Source organism: Salvelinus namaycush, chromosome 8 (genome assembly GCF_016432855.1).
Source record: "Salvelinus namaycush isolate Seneca chromosome 8, SaNama_1.0, whole genome shotgun sequence".
Lineage (NCBI taxonomy): Eukaryota > Metazoa > Chordata > Actinopteri > Salmoniformes > Salmonidae > Salvelinus > Salvelinus namaycush.
Window position 1 is genome coordinate 56,442,740 of NC_052314.1, and position 15,710 is coordinate 56,458,449.

General features: G+C 43.4%; 2 protein-coding genes across 2 annotated transcripts; both read right to left on the bottom strand.

The window, feature by feature from the left end:
* Nucleotides 1-2,541: 2,541 nt before the first annotated feature.
* LOC120052209 (lecithin retinol acyltransferase-like) lies at nt 2,542-9,319 on the bottom strand. The gene is made up of 3 exons (XM_038999036.1): nt 9,288-9,319; nt 5,541-6,048; nt 2,542-3,195 (listed from the first exon to the last, which is right to left on the bottom strand). The coding sequence occupies exons 1-3, from the start codon at nt 9,317-9,319 to the stop codon at nt 3,040-3,042; spliced, it is 696 nt and encodes a 231-aa protein (XP_038854964.1). The 3' UTR covers nt 2,542-3,039.
* Nucleotides 9,320-9,648: 329 nt separating this feature from the next.
* Nucleotides 9,649-11,588, bottom strand: LOC120051975 (lecithin retinol acyltransferase-like). The gene is made up of 2 exons (XM_038998851.1): nt 11,011-11,588; nt 9,649-10,404 (listed from the first exon to the last, which is right to left on the bottom strand). The coding sequence occupies exons 1-2, from the start codon at nt 11,566-11,568 to the stop codon at nt 10,252-10,254; spliced, it is 711 nt and encodes a 236-aa protein (XP_038854779.1). The 5' UTR covers nt 11,569-11,588; the 3' UTR covers nt 9,649-10,251.
* Between the last annotated feature and the right edge of the window lie 4,122 nt (nt 11,589-15,710).

Genomic DNA, 15,710 nt, shown 5'->3' on the forward strand with positions numbered 1-15,710 from the left:
GGTACCAACATGTGTTTGAAAATTGCTCCCAAGAATGAACCAGACTTGTGGAGGTCTGCAAAAAAAATTCTGAGGTCCTGGCTGATTTCTTTTGATTTTCCCATGATGTCAAGCAAAGAGGCACTGAGTTTGAACTTAGGCCTTGAAATACATCCACAGGTACACCTCCAATTGACTCAAATGATGTCAATTAGCCTATCAGAAGATTCTAAAGTCATGACATCCTTTTTGGAATTTTCCTAGCTGTTTAAAGGCACAGTCAATTTAGCGTATGTAAACTTCTGACCCACTGGAATTGTGATACAATAAATTATAAGTGAAATAATCTGTCTGTAAACAATTGTTGGAAAAATGACTTGTGTCATGCACAAAGTAGATGTCCTAACCGACTTACCAAAACTGTAGTTTGTTAACAAGAAATTTGTGGAGTGGTTGAAAAACGAGTTTTAATGACTCCAACCTAAGTGTATGTAAACGTCCGACTTCAAATGTACCTGTAGGTTTCATGGTTAAAAATAACAACAGACTAACTCAGAACTCTGGATCCAGCTGTCATGAAAAAATCCCCAGATGATCCACATATTGAATGAGCGAGTCGCTGCTTGGTTATTGAACCACGAGACCACTCGGTTGCACACTACTACCAGTAGGCTATATCACCCCTCACTGTTTGTCCCACACAGACCCCAGGGGGACAGAGGGTTGATTATTCCAAATGCAATGTTCTACTTTGCAGTCAGCGTACAGCCATCTGCCTGGGTTGTAATATAGGGAGAGGGAGAGGGAGGGAGAGTGAAAGACTGAAGCAAGAGATGGGGAGAGAAGATGAGGGAGAGCAAGGGAGAGAGACAGGGGAGTAAGGGAGAGAGATTTGGGTCCATTACATGTGGCCAGAATCTTCCACAGAAATGATATTACATTTGCTTCTTCAATGAGAACTTGGTGAGGTGGCCACTCAACTACCACCGAGAGTCAACTACCACCCACTGGCATTTTTTTCTTTCATTATACCTCGATGATTGAGCACTGTAAAAACAAGACAGTTTTGCTATTTCCAGTGAGGTAAAAGGAAAGACTTTTTCGTTGATGATTCATGTCATTTTTGTATCTTTGAGAGGAAGTGTTAAAGGGGCATTTTACTTCAAATAACTGACATTTAAAGCTGCAATATGTAACGTTTTGGGCGACCTGAACATATTCACATAGAAATGTGAGTTATAGATCTGTCATTCTAATTGAAAGCAAGTCTAAGACGCTGTAGATCTGTTCCCGAGTTCTATGCTTCCCATTGTTAAGTTTAGTTTTAGCGTCTTTTACTTTCGTTTTTTACACCAGCTTCAAACAGCTGAAAATACAATATTTTTGGTTATTGAAAAAAAAAAATTGTTTGGATGGTACAAACTAAAATTAGGCAAACTATTAGTATTTTAGCAAGCAGGCAATGGCGGAGCAATTTCTTTATATTGCACCTTTAAAATAGTGTGGGTTTCCCAAATGTTCGAGATATTTCTCATCAGTTCACCATTATTATGTTCTTACACATCATTATTTTGCACATACATGTTGCAGAGCTCACCTAATGGTGGGTTATCAAAATTGTGTTTTGACAGGAAGTAATTAGTATAGCTAACGGGCTTGTATGTGCAAAATAATTTGAATTTGAGAACATTCAGGTGTACTGAATAGGTACAGTTGAATTTGAAATATGTGATAAATATATATATATATATATATATATATATATATATATATATATATATATATATATATATTTTATATATATATATATTTTTTGGTTAAATGCTCATTTAAATGAGTGTTTCTGGGCACATGGTGTGTCCCAGTACTGTCTTAACAACGCATGTATTACACAGTTAAACGTGAATGTCTAGTGTCCTCAGTAACAGCAGAAGAAATTTACCCACAAACCCATGTAATGCAATCTCAATGTTTTGTCTCCTCCGATTCCGCAAATACTTTCATAATTGAATGTTTAATCATCCTTAAAATCGAATGTTTACATGTACGTTATGTTTGCTGCAGTCATTAGTTCAATTTGCCATCCAATATGCCATATTAGGAAAAGCAATGCCAGCACTGTTGGCATCAGATTACTTCTGAAATTACATTTTTACAGTGAATTATTTAATGGTTTGTTATTATTTCTAAATAGGCCAGTGGGAGACTGAATTGGATGGAAAGGATATCGCCGACTGAGAAAACACTGCTTCTTATCACTACAGTAGTAGGGACACTTCCAACCATGCTTTGACCCATGCTGAAACCACCACAAACAATAATGGACAAGAATTGAGCACAACTGAGGATATTTCTGTGCCTTCTATATTCAGAGCCGGAGATTTCCCCGTAGACTTACCTCTCCATGTATTCCAAAAGAATGCATTTCATTCAGAAGTATGGCAATGTTACTTACAGTGCTCTCTACTGGGAGTAAAGGTAAGGGCAACAACAGGAGGAGTAAATTAGCACAATATAGTATTAAAGACAAATACAATAGGCTAATTGAAAAGTTGCACAAGGAAGAGTTGGCATATGAATTTAGTTAAAAGGCATAGGTCAGTACATTCACCCTGTCGGAGTATGGCAATAACAGTGTCAAATTGCACCTTGTCCATCCTGTCCTAATGTCATTATTGTCTGTATAATTTTGACCATCAAGGCCATGATGTCCGTTATATACTGTCAAAACAATGCCTTTATCAGGAACAACAATTTAAAAAATATATATATATTGCTGTCCATTTATAGACTGTTATACACAGATGTACAGTATATGTATATACCAGATGTGTAGGATGTTTACTCTTCTTTAAACTGTCAAAACTTTTAACTAATAAAATAACGCAAGTTGGAGAAAAAAACTACTATCACCACCAACGTGACATTTCCCATAATGCTTTAAAAAAAAATGTCATGTACAATGATAATGCAGTGATACCGATAGTGGGACGTCGTTTAAGCATTCCATATTCCGCAGTCATTTCAACGAGTGTCTTTGTATGTCATGGCCATTTTGTTTTACGATGCCATCCAGATGGCGAAGGGGACGAGCAGGGTGGGTACTGTGTTCAGCAGCGTTGGGGAGCCCAGGTATAACACGGTGCCCGTTCCACACAGAGCTGTGAGGTAGGCGCTCATCCTTCTGCAGATGATCTTCCTCAATGTCAAACAGAACTGCAGGAGAGAGGATGAAACAAGAGTAAGCATCCTTTACATGTTTTTTTTTTATCCACCAGATGAATAAAAGCTTGTGAGTGCTTTAAATCTTAACATCGCGTTAACATCGAGTGAAAGAGAGGAGTGCTCTTTGCCTTTGTCTTTGAAAGCCTTCGTCTTTGTTTGATTGAATTGGGGCCTTTGATAGTCTAATGGTTAATCGTTATTGTTAATTTTATTTATTTATTCATCCCATGTCCATTTGTAACCATTGAGATGCAAATCTCTTTTTAAAGGAGCTCTGGCCAAGAGGCAGCATCCCAATCATACATACAAATGAAGTACAATGACGATGCAACAATTAATGAAACAGCATGAGATGTCTTAATATGACAGAACATCGTGATTCAACCATAAATACCTCTATTCTATAAAGTACTGTGTAGCAATGGTTCCTATCCAGGGCTACTGGCATTCCATCCTGAAGTGTTTATCATTACTTTGATTTATATTACAATGCATTTCTTATTTAAATTGAGGACTTCCTGTGTCTACATTAAAGGGGCAATCTGGGATTCAAACAACAGCAAAGTGGGTACCCCTCCACTGTTTTGGTAAACAGCCGCAGCCAAACAGCGATGCATCAGGGCCTTTAATGCATTAGGGCCTTTAATGCATTAACACTAGATGGTGCTGCTCACCAGTGCACTATGGTCCAACTCGACAAGCGTGTGGTTTTGTCCCAATTCTCCACTTGCACACGTTCTCTCATGGATTTAACCAATGTTAGTAACTCCATCCCTCCGCCACTGCTTACACCAATCAGATGCTTTTGAATCCATTGATGGGGAGTGTGCAAGTGCACACTTTTGGAGAAGGGTAGAGAATCGGGATGCAGCCTTTAAGTTCACTTTTCAGTTGGCCTAAAAGCAATCTATCCACAGCAAAACACAATCATCTGACCTTTTCAGAGAAATGTACACCCTTTCAACCGCTCTCATCATACAGTACTTTGCATCAGTGTGCAGTATTCCCACATTGATTGGCTATTGTCTGAGCTAGGGGTGACCACAGCATGTCTAGACTAGACGTTGGTACCAGCACACCTGTGTCGAGTTCAGATAGAAATGCCATGATTAGAGCTTACCCCGATTCCTTACTTACATGCCAGAGAGTTTGCATGTCTGTTCTACCCAATATATTTCTGAGGGTTCCGCAACACTGTGCCCTGCTGAACTCAGACCAGGACCCGTATTCATAAGAGTGATTAGGTGTGCCATTATTACCAGCTTTGACTTTTAGATTCTAATGAATGGATAGCAGGGATCTGATTACAGAGTAGGGCTCCTAGTCTGAGACGTTTTATAAATATGGTGCCTGATGACACTCACTAATTATGCTCCAGGGATTTTGAGGAGCATGTCCATGAATCATGATCCGTTGATCATTTGAACCAGGCGTTTTACTGCTGGGCTGGAAAGAAATGAGCCACCTCTGGTGTATGCCAACCTCCGTCATCTGAAGTACTCCAAAGTAGGCTGCTATAAACGAGAGACATTGTAAATCCATTCTCAAAACCAAAGGAGTTTTCCCCATAGTTTTCAACACAGTCAGTCGATGTCAGCGTGAAACAGCACTTTTACTTGGAAGACCAAAACATATCTGACGGTTGAAGAAAGATTTCATCCTACGCGTTTCCCTTTTCCCTATGTTCCCGATTTGGCACGTGAGGTGACGGAGGTCAATTTAACGACAGCACTTGATAGTCCCGTAATCTGTGTTTTGTTTCATAAAATCCATTGAAATATCTGCCATATTTCCCACGTAACCCACATGCCGGATTCCTTCCAATAAACATTTATTGTGTAGCCTAACGCTCTAAAGGTTAAATAAAAAACTCCTCCCACCATTGGTTCATTGCCCTGCGCATTATGTAATACCAAGTACTACAGTGTACTATTGGCTCATGGTTCACAATGTTATTCCTACAGTCTCAAATAAAGCATTGTTTTCTTAGCATCTCCTTGAGTACCCCCAGTCAGTCCACTGATCTAATCCAGTACTAGTCCAGCACACAACTATAATAGGGCTTGATGATTGACAGGGTGAATCAGGTGTGCTAAAACTGGGATAGGTCAAATCAGTGGACTGACAGTTGAGAGGATGTTTGGTAAACCCTATTGTTTAAAGTGACACCCTCCTTTACAGTGCCCTGGGAGGGGTCACGTGAGGGCTTCACTCTGAGAAGTTTGCAGTGACTGATCTTAGTCGTCCGGGAAATCACCATCGATTTTCCGATCACATACTAACCCCAAAACGTGTAAGAACAGTGCCCTTTGACAAAGGAGAACCCCATACTCCACCTGGTAGGTCTGGTAGCTGATGGCCATGCCGTAACGGCAGTACATGACGTAGTGTTCACAGCTGTACCACAGCAAGCTGTAGGTCATGGAGCCCATGAGCTTCTCTGCCCCCCTGGCCACCTCGTCCCCTTCCAGGGGGGGCTGGCTGCACAGCTTGTCCATGTGGTTGACCAGGATCTCCGAGCCATAAGCAAAATCCGCCAACGAGTCCACCCTGGCGCTCGCCGACTTGGCGATCACCCCTAGAATCAGCCGGTTGTTGGTCACCGTCTTGCCGATGGCACCCTTGTTCTTGGTGAAGACCGGAAGGATGTCCGGGATGAAGTGCGCCACCCGGTTGTTGCCCAGGTAGATGCCGAAATGGATGAAGAGAGTTCTAGGAACCTCCAAAAGGTCGCCACGTTTGTACAGGGACGAGTCATACTTAGAGTCTTTGTCCTTGTCCTCTTCATCCACTTTAGAAGCAATGAATAAGCGGCTCAGGAGTTGGAGGAAGGGAATCACTAAACTATAATTTGACACCTGGCCGTTTTATCGAGGCTAAGGGTCTGGGAGGAGCCAAGCACGTGGGATTAGAGGTTTCTCAACTTTGCAGTGCAATTTTGACAGAAATAAAGGAGCTTTCCACTAATCGTGTGGTTTCAAGGGCGGCTTAATTTCACAACCGGGAGAGTTTAATCGGGGGAAGTGTAAAAGGTCAGGAATATCTTATAGCCTGAATAAACAGTCAGGTTGAGTGTCACACCCTGGCCTTAGTTATCTTTGTTTTCATGTATTATTTTAGTTAGGTCAGGGTGTGACATGGTGAATGTATGTGTTTTTGTAGTGTCTAGGGTGGTTGTAAGGTTAGGGGGTTTATTAGAGTAGTTGGGTTTATGTTTAGTATAGATGTCTAGCTGTGTCTATGGTTGCCTGAAGGGTTCTCAATCAGAGACAGATGTCATTAATTGTCTCTGATTGGGAGCCATATTTAAGGCAGCCATAAGCACTAGGTTTTTGTGGGTAATTGTCTGTGTCTATGTTGCATGTTTGCACTTAGTCTTTTGATAGCTTCACGTTCGTCTGTTTGTTGTTTTGTTTCAATTTTTCTTCTTATAATAAAGAGAAGATGTATTTTTCACGCGCTGCGCCTTGGTCCAATCTCTCTCCTATAGACGATCGTGACAGAATTACCCACCAATCCAGGATCAAGCAGCGTGATAAGCGGCAACAGGAGCAGCGCAAGGAGGAATGGCAATGGGAGCGTAATCTGGACTACACAACGTGGGAGGAGATCGACAGGTGGGCGATCGACCCAGGGCGAGTGCCGGAGCCCGCATGGGATTCTCTGGCGCAGTGCGAGGAGGGATACCGGCGAATGGAGGCAGCACGACGACGCGGTAGGAAGCCTGTGAGTCAGCCCAAAAAATTTCTTGGGGGGGGGCTTAGAGGTAGTGGGCCGAGGGCAGGTAGGAGACCTGCGCCCACTTCACAGGCTAACCGTGGAGAGCGGGAGTACGGGCGAACACCGTGTTACGCAGTAGAGCGCACGGTGTCTCCTGTACGTGTTCATAGCCCGGTGCGGGTTATTCCACCTCCCCGCACTGGTAGGGCTAGATTGGGCATTGAGCCAGGTGCCATGATGCCGGCTCAACGCGTCTGGTCTCCAGTGCGTCTCCTCGGGCCGGCATACATGGCACCAGCCTTACGCATGGTGTCCCCGGTTCGCCTACATAGCCCGGTGCGGGTTATTCCACCTCCCCGCACTGGTCGGGCGACGGGGAGCATTCAACCAGGTAAGGTTGGGCAGGCTCGGTGTTCAAGGGAACCAGTACGCCTGCACGGTCCGGTATTTCCGGCGCCACCTCCCCGCCCCAGTCCAGTTCCACCAGTGCCTACACCACGTAACAGGCTTCCAGTGTGTCTCCAGAGCCCTGTTCCTCCTCCACGCACTCGTCCTATGGTGCGTGTCTCCAGCCCGGTACCACCAATTCCGACACCACGCACTAAGCCTCCTGTGCGTCTCCAGAGTCCTGTGCATCCTGTTGCTGCTCCCCGCACTAGCCCTGAGATGCGTGTCCCCAGCCCGGTACCACCAGTTCCGGCACCACGCACTAGGCCTAATGTGCGTCCCCAGGGTCCAGTATGCCCTGTTCCTTCTCCCCGCACTAGCCTGAAGGTGCGTGTCCTTAGCCCGGTGCCTCCAGTTCCGGCACCACGCACCAGGCCTACAGTGCGCCTCATCCGGCCAGAGCCATCCGTCTGCCCAGTGCCATCTGAGCCATCCGTCTCCCCAGCGCCATCTGAGCCATCCGTCTCCCCAGCGCCATCTGAGCCATCCGTCTCCCCAGCGCCATCTGAGCCATCCGTCTCCCCAGCGCCATCTGAGCCATCCGTCTCCCCAGCGCCGTCTGAGCCATCCGTCTGCCCCGAGCCATTAGAGCCGCCCGTCTGTCCCGAGCCGTCAGAGCCGTTAGTCAGTCAGGAGCCGCTAGAGCCATTCGTCAGTCAGGATCTGCCAGAGCCGCCAACCAGACAGGATCTGCCAGAGCCGCCAACCAGACAGGATCTGCCAGAGCCGCCAACCAGACAGGATCTGCCAGAGCCGCCAACCAGACAGGATCTGCCAGAGCCGCCAACCAGACAGGATCTGCCAGAGCCGTTAGCCAGCCATGAGCAGCCAGATCCGTCAGCCAGCCATGAGCAGCCAGATCCGTCAGCCAGCCATGAGCAGCCAGATCCGTCAGCCAGCCATGAGCAGCCAGATCCGTCAGCCAGCCATGAGCAGCCAGATCCGTCAGCCAGCCATGAGCAGCCAGATCCGTCAGCCAGCCATGAGCCGTACAGCCAGGATCCGCCAGAGCCGTCCAGCCAGGATCCGCCAGAGCCGTCATCCAGCCAGGATCCGTTCCTCAGTCCGGAGCTGCCGTCCCTCAGTCCGGAGCTGCCCCTTATCCTGGTGCTGTCCCTTATCCTGGTGCTGCCCCTTATCCTGGTGCTGCCCCTTATCCTGGTGCTGCCCCTTAGTCCGGTGCTGCCCCTTAGTCCGGTGCTGCCCCTTAGTCCGGTGCTGCCCTTAGTCCGGTGCTGCCCCTTAGTCCGGTGCTGCCCCTTAGTCCGGTGCTGCCCCTTAATCCAGTGGGGTTAAGTTGGCGGGTGGTCAGTTGGAGGAGGCTACGAAAGCGGGTAGTGACTATGGTGGGGTGGGGACCACGACCAGTACCAGAGCCGCCACCGTGGACAGACGCCCACCCAGACCCTCCCCTAGACTTTATGCTGGTGCGCCCGGAGTTTGCACCTTAAGGGGGGGGGTTATGTCACACCCTGGCCTTAGTTATCTTTGTTTTCATTTATTATTTTAGTTAGGTCAGGGTGTGACATGGTGAATGTATGTGTTTTTGTAGTGTCTAGGGTGGTTGTAAGGTTAGGGGGTTTATTAGAGTAGTTGGGTTTATGTTTAGTATAGATGTCTAGCTGTGTCTATGGTTGCCTGAAGGGTTCTCAATCAGAGACAGATGTCATTAATTGTCTCTGATTGGGAGCCATATTTAAGGCAGCCATAGGCACTAGGTTTTTGTGGGTAATTGTCTGTGTCTATGTTGCATGTTTGCACTTAGTCTTTTGATAGCTTCACGTTCGTCTGTTTGTTGTTTTGTTTCAATTTTTCTTCTTATAATAAAGAGAAGATGTATTTTTCACGCGCTGCGCCTTGGTCCAATCTCTCTCCTATAGACGATCGTGACATTGAGTCGTATAATGCTGACTCACTTTCGATATGTCTGGAACTGTGAATACCCCATACAGTAGAAAGAAAAGAATAATGCATAGTCATTACTCAGCAATATTATCCAGAGAATGTGTATATTTTATGAATGTAACTTTTGTGTAAATTTACTTTATATGATGAAATATTTGGGTTTGGAAATATTACGGGGATATATTGGGGATTTTATGTGGCCAATCATGTCAATAAGATGATCATTTGAAAAGGCTGTGGGTGGTATTGACAGAGATGCAATGTCAGTATTAAGATGCACTGTGATCGCATGTACCGAACTGTATTGAAAAATGTGTGGGAAAATGCTTTGTTAACATATTTCCTGGAACCAGACCAAAACAAACCAAATGATAACTTCCAATATCTTTATTAACATTTCTGATATTTACAATGTATTTGATTGAAAACAAAATGATCTGCTCTCAAAACACACAAGTATTGTATTAATCAGCGTAGTACTCTTAGAGTTTCAAACTGAAAGTATCTATTTAAAAAAAGTATACAACAGTATCATCATTGAAGAAAATACATTATTTACAGATTAGACTACAGTGACTTACACAGTAAGATAAAAAGTAGAAAATGCGCCTTGGCTAATCTTTTGGGGGAAATATGGATGATACATTGGTCACAGAGGGATCATATGGCCTTTATAAAGACTTTATAATGCCTTAACGGCCTACATACAATACAGTAAGTGTTGACATGAACACTCACATGTAAATTGCTAGGCCTGCAGCCACATTGCCCTATGTTTACTTTTGGCTGGCAAGGTAGCTCTTGCTGTAACAATGGCCTATTATATGATATTCCACTATAGGCTTATACCAAAGGCAAATGAGTTGGGAGGTGCCAAGTAATGTCATTGCAAGGACCAATGAAAAGACACCATCCCAAATAGTTTCTATTGTAATGTCCATAGAGGAGTTTTTGAAGGCTTTGAACATTGGCTTCTCAGCCGGCCATCCACAGAGTGAAGGGGATGAGGATTGTGGGTAACGTAGTTGAAGGCGCCAGGCCAAAGCAGATGATGTAGATAATTCCCAGGAGAACACTGAGAAAGACACTCCTCTGGTCTCGGATGATTGATTTCAGGCACTCACAAAACTGCAAAGAAAGGAGATAAATAATTAATACCCATGTAGGTTTAGGATTTTTATGAACAATTCATTTTAGGCATATTTAATGTATTTATGCTATAAATCTAAACTTGTATGAATTATGGAAGAAAAGAGAGAAGAAGATTGGATGCCACAACACCAAAACAACAAATCAAAGCCCAAATAAATGTATTTTCAGTAACACTGAATAAAACACAATGTTTCTGAATATAGTTGCCTATTAAATTAACCATGGCATAGTATAATTTAAAATGGAGATGCATTGTCATGAATATAAATACAACATCTGGGATTGGAAATATCAAAGGATGAAGATGCTGTGCCCAATAAGTATTACAACCAGGTCTAACCTAAATCAACAATTCAATCCGATGCATTTGTAATAATGTTAATCTAAATGCAAATCTCTGAAAACATCTATGCCATAATCTAAAGATAACAGTCATCGCTGTGATACAGGTCATGCATATGCAAAATATTCTAAGAAGACACTACATTATCTCCTGTAGCGTAAAGGTTAAGGGGTCAGAATTATGCACAACGTGATTGTATTGAAAATAAAATATATATCATTCAAGGAAAATAAAATTACCATTTCCGTTTGCTGACTTTTCGCTGAACCGTATCTGCAGTATGTAACAAAATGTTCACAGTTATTCCATAGTAAACTGTAAGGGATGGCGCCGACGAGTTGTTCTGCCCTCTCGGCAACCTCTTCATTTGGGAACGGTTGTTGCGCCTTGCATTTTCTATCCATATGATTCACCAATATGTTTGAGCCATATACAAAGTCATCCAAGGTGTCCACGCGCACCGTGGCACACTTGTACAAGCAACCCATGATGAGTCTCTTATTTGTGATAACTTTTTTGATTATCATCTTATCATTGGTTAGCACGGGCATGATATCAGGGATCAGGTGAGCGACGTTGTTGTCACCCAAGTAGATACCGAAGTGCGTGAACAAAGTTCTCGGCACCTCCAAAAGGTCCCCTCTATGGAGAGACAACGGCGCGACTGTATGACTATATGTCGTGCGCTCTGTGCATCCCGCCTCTTTGCGTTTCCCATCCGTCCATTTAAACTCAAAAAGTTTGAAGTTCGAGAGAAGGGATAGCTTTTCGACGAGAAATGTCAACGAGTAGAGCATGGTGAAAGTTCCTGTCCAAAGTTTTCTGAGAGTTGTCTGGGAGAAGTGGGTTTATATGCGCACTAGGAGGGGACTAGTGCAGTTTAAAGGTAAACCCCGAAGACACGATTGGCCACAAAGGACATTCCCATGGTGTTTATGGCACGTATGGCGTTTTTCTTTAGTCTACAGAAAATGGCATATTGTTGACTTTACTTTTAATAAGTTGTTTATGCTTAAGGTGTACGTTGATCTATATAATTTAAGTTCACAACCATTACATTTGTAGGATATATAAATCAAATATTATATTATAAGCCTATAATTACAGGCTCATTGGAATTATATTGAACAAATACATTCGATTTTTTTATTTACAATTTTATAATCATAAAGGCAGATTTTTTAAATAAAAAAATAATGACCTTGTGCCTAGATTCTTGAAATTATTTGACTTTATTATTTATTCTGTATTTTATTTAACCTTTATTTAACTAGGCAACTCAGTTAAGAACACATTCTTATTTACAATGACAGTAGGCCCTATGTGACAGTCAAGACAACATTTTGAAGAGCACCTTGTCTGGCCAATTAGGCCTATATTGTCTTTTAATCTAATCTAACTCAGGGATCTTTACAGTTGTTGTATTCTAAGTCAATTAACCTTGTCTGCCAAGCATTGTGCTACAATTGGACTTTTACCCCATTTTCTCAGCAATTTCGTGCAATCACTGACAGTCCAGTTTCGGTATGCCTTCGCTCTTGCTCCAACGACCCCCCTCAACCCCAAAACTAGTGACTTATGATGTTATCATTGAAACTGTACATTAACTAGAGGTCCATGACAAACGCTCCAAAGTGGGTCAATGTTGGAAAATACAAAAGTAAACAAAGATAGGGTTGAAATGTGTTTGCATGAACTTCTAACTCCCCTCTTATCAACTATAATATTTGGGGTTGAAAGTTGAGGTCTGACCGTCACTGACCTCTGTAAGACTGCAGATGTGAAGTGATCTTTTGGGGGTCAGAAAAGGGTTGTGTTGTGGTCACATCAAGGTCAAGTCAAGAGCCTGTTGACCTCAAACTTCCCTCAACCCTAACTGACTGGCGTCTTAAGATAATACATCCAACAGGATTTGCAGTTCAGTGCCTGTGTTTCTCTAAGTCTGGACAGATGAAAGGTTCCAAAGCGGGTCGATGTTGTATAATACAAAAGTCAACAACGACGGGGTCGAAATGTCTTGCACGAACTTCTAACCGTCCTCTTATCAACCAACATATTTGGGGTTAAAAGTTGAGGTCTGACCATCACTGACCGTTGGAAGACTGCAGATGTGAAGTGGTCTTGTTGGGGTCAGAAAAGGGTCGTGTTGTGGTCAAATCCAGGTCAAGTCAAGACCCTGTTGACATCAAACTCCCCTCAAAATATAAAATCCAACAGAATTTGCAGTTCAGTGCTGGTCTAAGTCTGAACAGATGTTCAGATGTTGACAGTGCCTGGAGAAGTGTAGACTTATCCTGAACCACATCGATAGATTGCCTAACGATCCTAACGATCCTAACACACGCGCAGAACCTGTGTAAATGCACCCTGCTCCCATTGTGTTAGAAAGTAACGTGACATTTTGTAACGGTAAAAATGAGAGTCCAAGGGCTTCATTTGTAAAACGCTCAGGCGCACAGATTTGATCGTAAATTGTGCATACAACGAAATCCACGGCAACAATAGCCAGGTTTCCATCCAGTTGGCGACAGATTTTCGAGTGAAATATTCAAAAATCCAGATTTTCACACCAGTGGTGTTTCCACAAAACACAAGACTTGTTGCAGATAAAAAAAAATCAGTGCCTGATAACACAAAATGTACTTTTTTGCTTAAGTTTTCATGTACCAAATACAAATCTAATGTTCAATATGTTTTCATTGCATTTTCAACTCTAACGATAATTTTGTCACAAAACCTGTTGTGTTAAATAGCAATGTGCCTAGTCTGGTCTAGCCATCAGTTTGCAGATACAGTGTGGGTAGGCTCTGCGGGTAGGTTAGTCTACAATAGCCTACATGATGAGAATATTTATATTTATCAAACTTCAGTCAAGCATCGATCATCACCTCACCAGAATAAGACCCTCAACACTTATTGGAAAGGAGTATCAAGCTCATCACAGTGCACTTTCACCACCCTGTGAAGTTCACGATTAATTTAATCTGTAAACTAATCAAATACATGTTTTCCCGAGTCGTAGTGGGAAGACCACACACCATGTCATCGTGTGATTCCAAGTTTTCTTCGACATGTTGGTTATTATATCAATATTTGTGCATAAAGGCCGTTCCACCTCCATTTCTTTCATAAGTAATTTTACCGTCACAAAAAGATCCCACCATGTCGAATGAACAAATTATCTGTCGGCATTTATAAAATTATACCAAAACTTCCTGCTTTACTCGCATAAAAACTGTGGGTGGAAACATGGTTGGAGTGATTCGTAAATCTTGAAGTTTACATTAAATTATGCCATTTACATCAATTTTGCATGACATTTTTGGATTTACAAATGAAACATAGGCTTACTTATTTGTGAATAACAACTTTATTCATGGCTGTATATATTATTAAGAAATTATCATGCGCAGAATGTGGTATAAAAATTAAGAAGATTATGATAACCACATGTCAACAAGCGCTCTCCCATTCCACGTCCAGCTGAATGAGCTTACAATTCGTGACCATAAACTGAACTCCTGGGTGGCATTAAAACAAACCTTTGGCCTCTCCCCACTCAGAGATTTACTCCCCAGTCAAATGGCCCCATAGTTATAGCAGTCACCTGTCACGGTTGTGTGGAGAGACGGACCAAGGCGCAGCGTGAATAAAGTTCCACATCTTTATTATAGTGAAACTTTCAAACAAAACAAGAAACAAAACAACGACCGTGCAGTACTGAGGTGCAACATGCACTAACTCAAAAACAATATCCCACAAACACAGGTGGAAAAACGGCTACCTAAATATGATCCCCAATTAGAGACAACGATTACCAGCTGCCTCTAATTGGGAACCATACCAAGCACACCAACATAGAAATATGAAAACTAGAATACCCCCCTAGTCACGCTCTGACCTCAACACGTGGGCGTGACAGTACCCCCACCCCCCCGAAAGGTGCGGACTCCAGGCCGCAAAACCTGAAACCAGATGGGGAGGGTGGGGGGGTGACTAGTGTCGGTGCCGGCTCCGGTGCGGGTCGTAGCCCCCGCCCAGACCCCGGATCCGGCCATCGGCGGGGCACCGGCGCAGAAGAAGACTGACCCTAGTCACACCCCGACCTAACCAAAATAGAGAATAAAAAGCTCTCTCAAGTCAGGGCGTGACATCACCACTGGGGGACTTTTAACAAGGGTCCTGAAAGGTAATTCCGTGAGGGCCACCAATAGTCAGTGTCGGCTTTGTTCTTGACTCCATAAACTTGAGATTATTACTGAGAGAAGCACGTTGGCTATTTGCTAGGTGAGAGTCACCAGTTTGAGGATAACCCAAAAACTGCTCGTTATGCACTTCTTTTGACTGAACTGTCAGTGATATACACTGTATAACTAATTTAACCATTTAGGGTTGCAAAGGCAAATAGGGGTGAACCTTAACTTCCACTTAAAGCTGGAATCATTCATGGTAAAACTGCCAGGTCCGTTTGCGATACAACAACAAAGAAGATACTGCAAATCCCCAGTGGCGCTCTTTCCCCCTCCTGCGGATTCCATCTTTAAGCAGATTTTCCACTTGGTCATGCATTGATGTCATTGGGAGACTAAATTAACATTTGACTGAAGTTCAAGCCCCCCCCCCCCCCCCATACTGAGACTTAAAATTCTTAGACTAACTGACTGAACAGCTAACTGTACTGTATATGTAATGAAAAAGGAAACACAGCTATCTCTTTGTGGTGAAGCCAATGTAATGGCCAATGAGAGGCTTTGAAGCCGTCGGCCGCCATATTGGTACCCCCAGAAGGAGCAGTCCCTCCATAGGAATTAAGAAAATTATTTGCAATGGATTTGCAAATAACAAAAATTTGCAATGGAGGCGTACCGCCAAAATGGCTGCGTGGTGTCTTCAATACAGCGCCCCTGACAGTCATCCACGGTTTATACACATCAGTGGG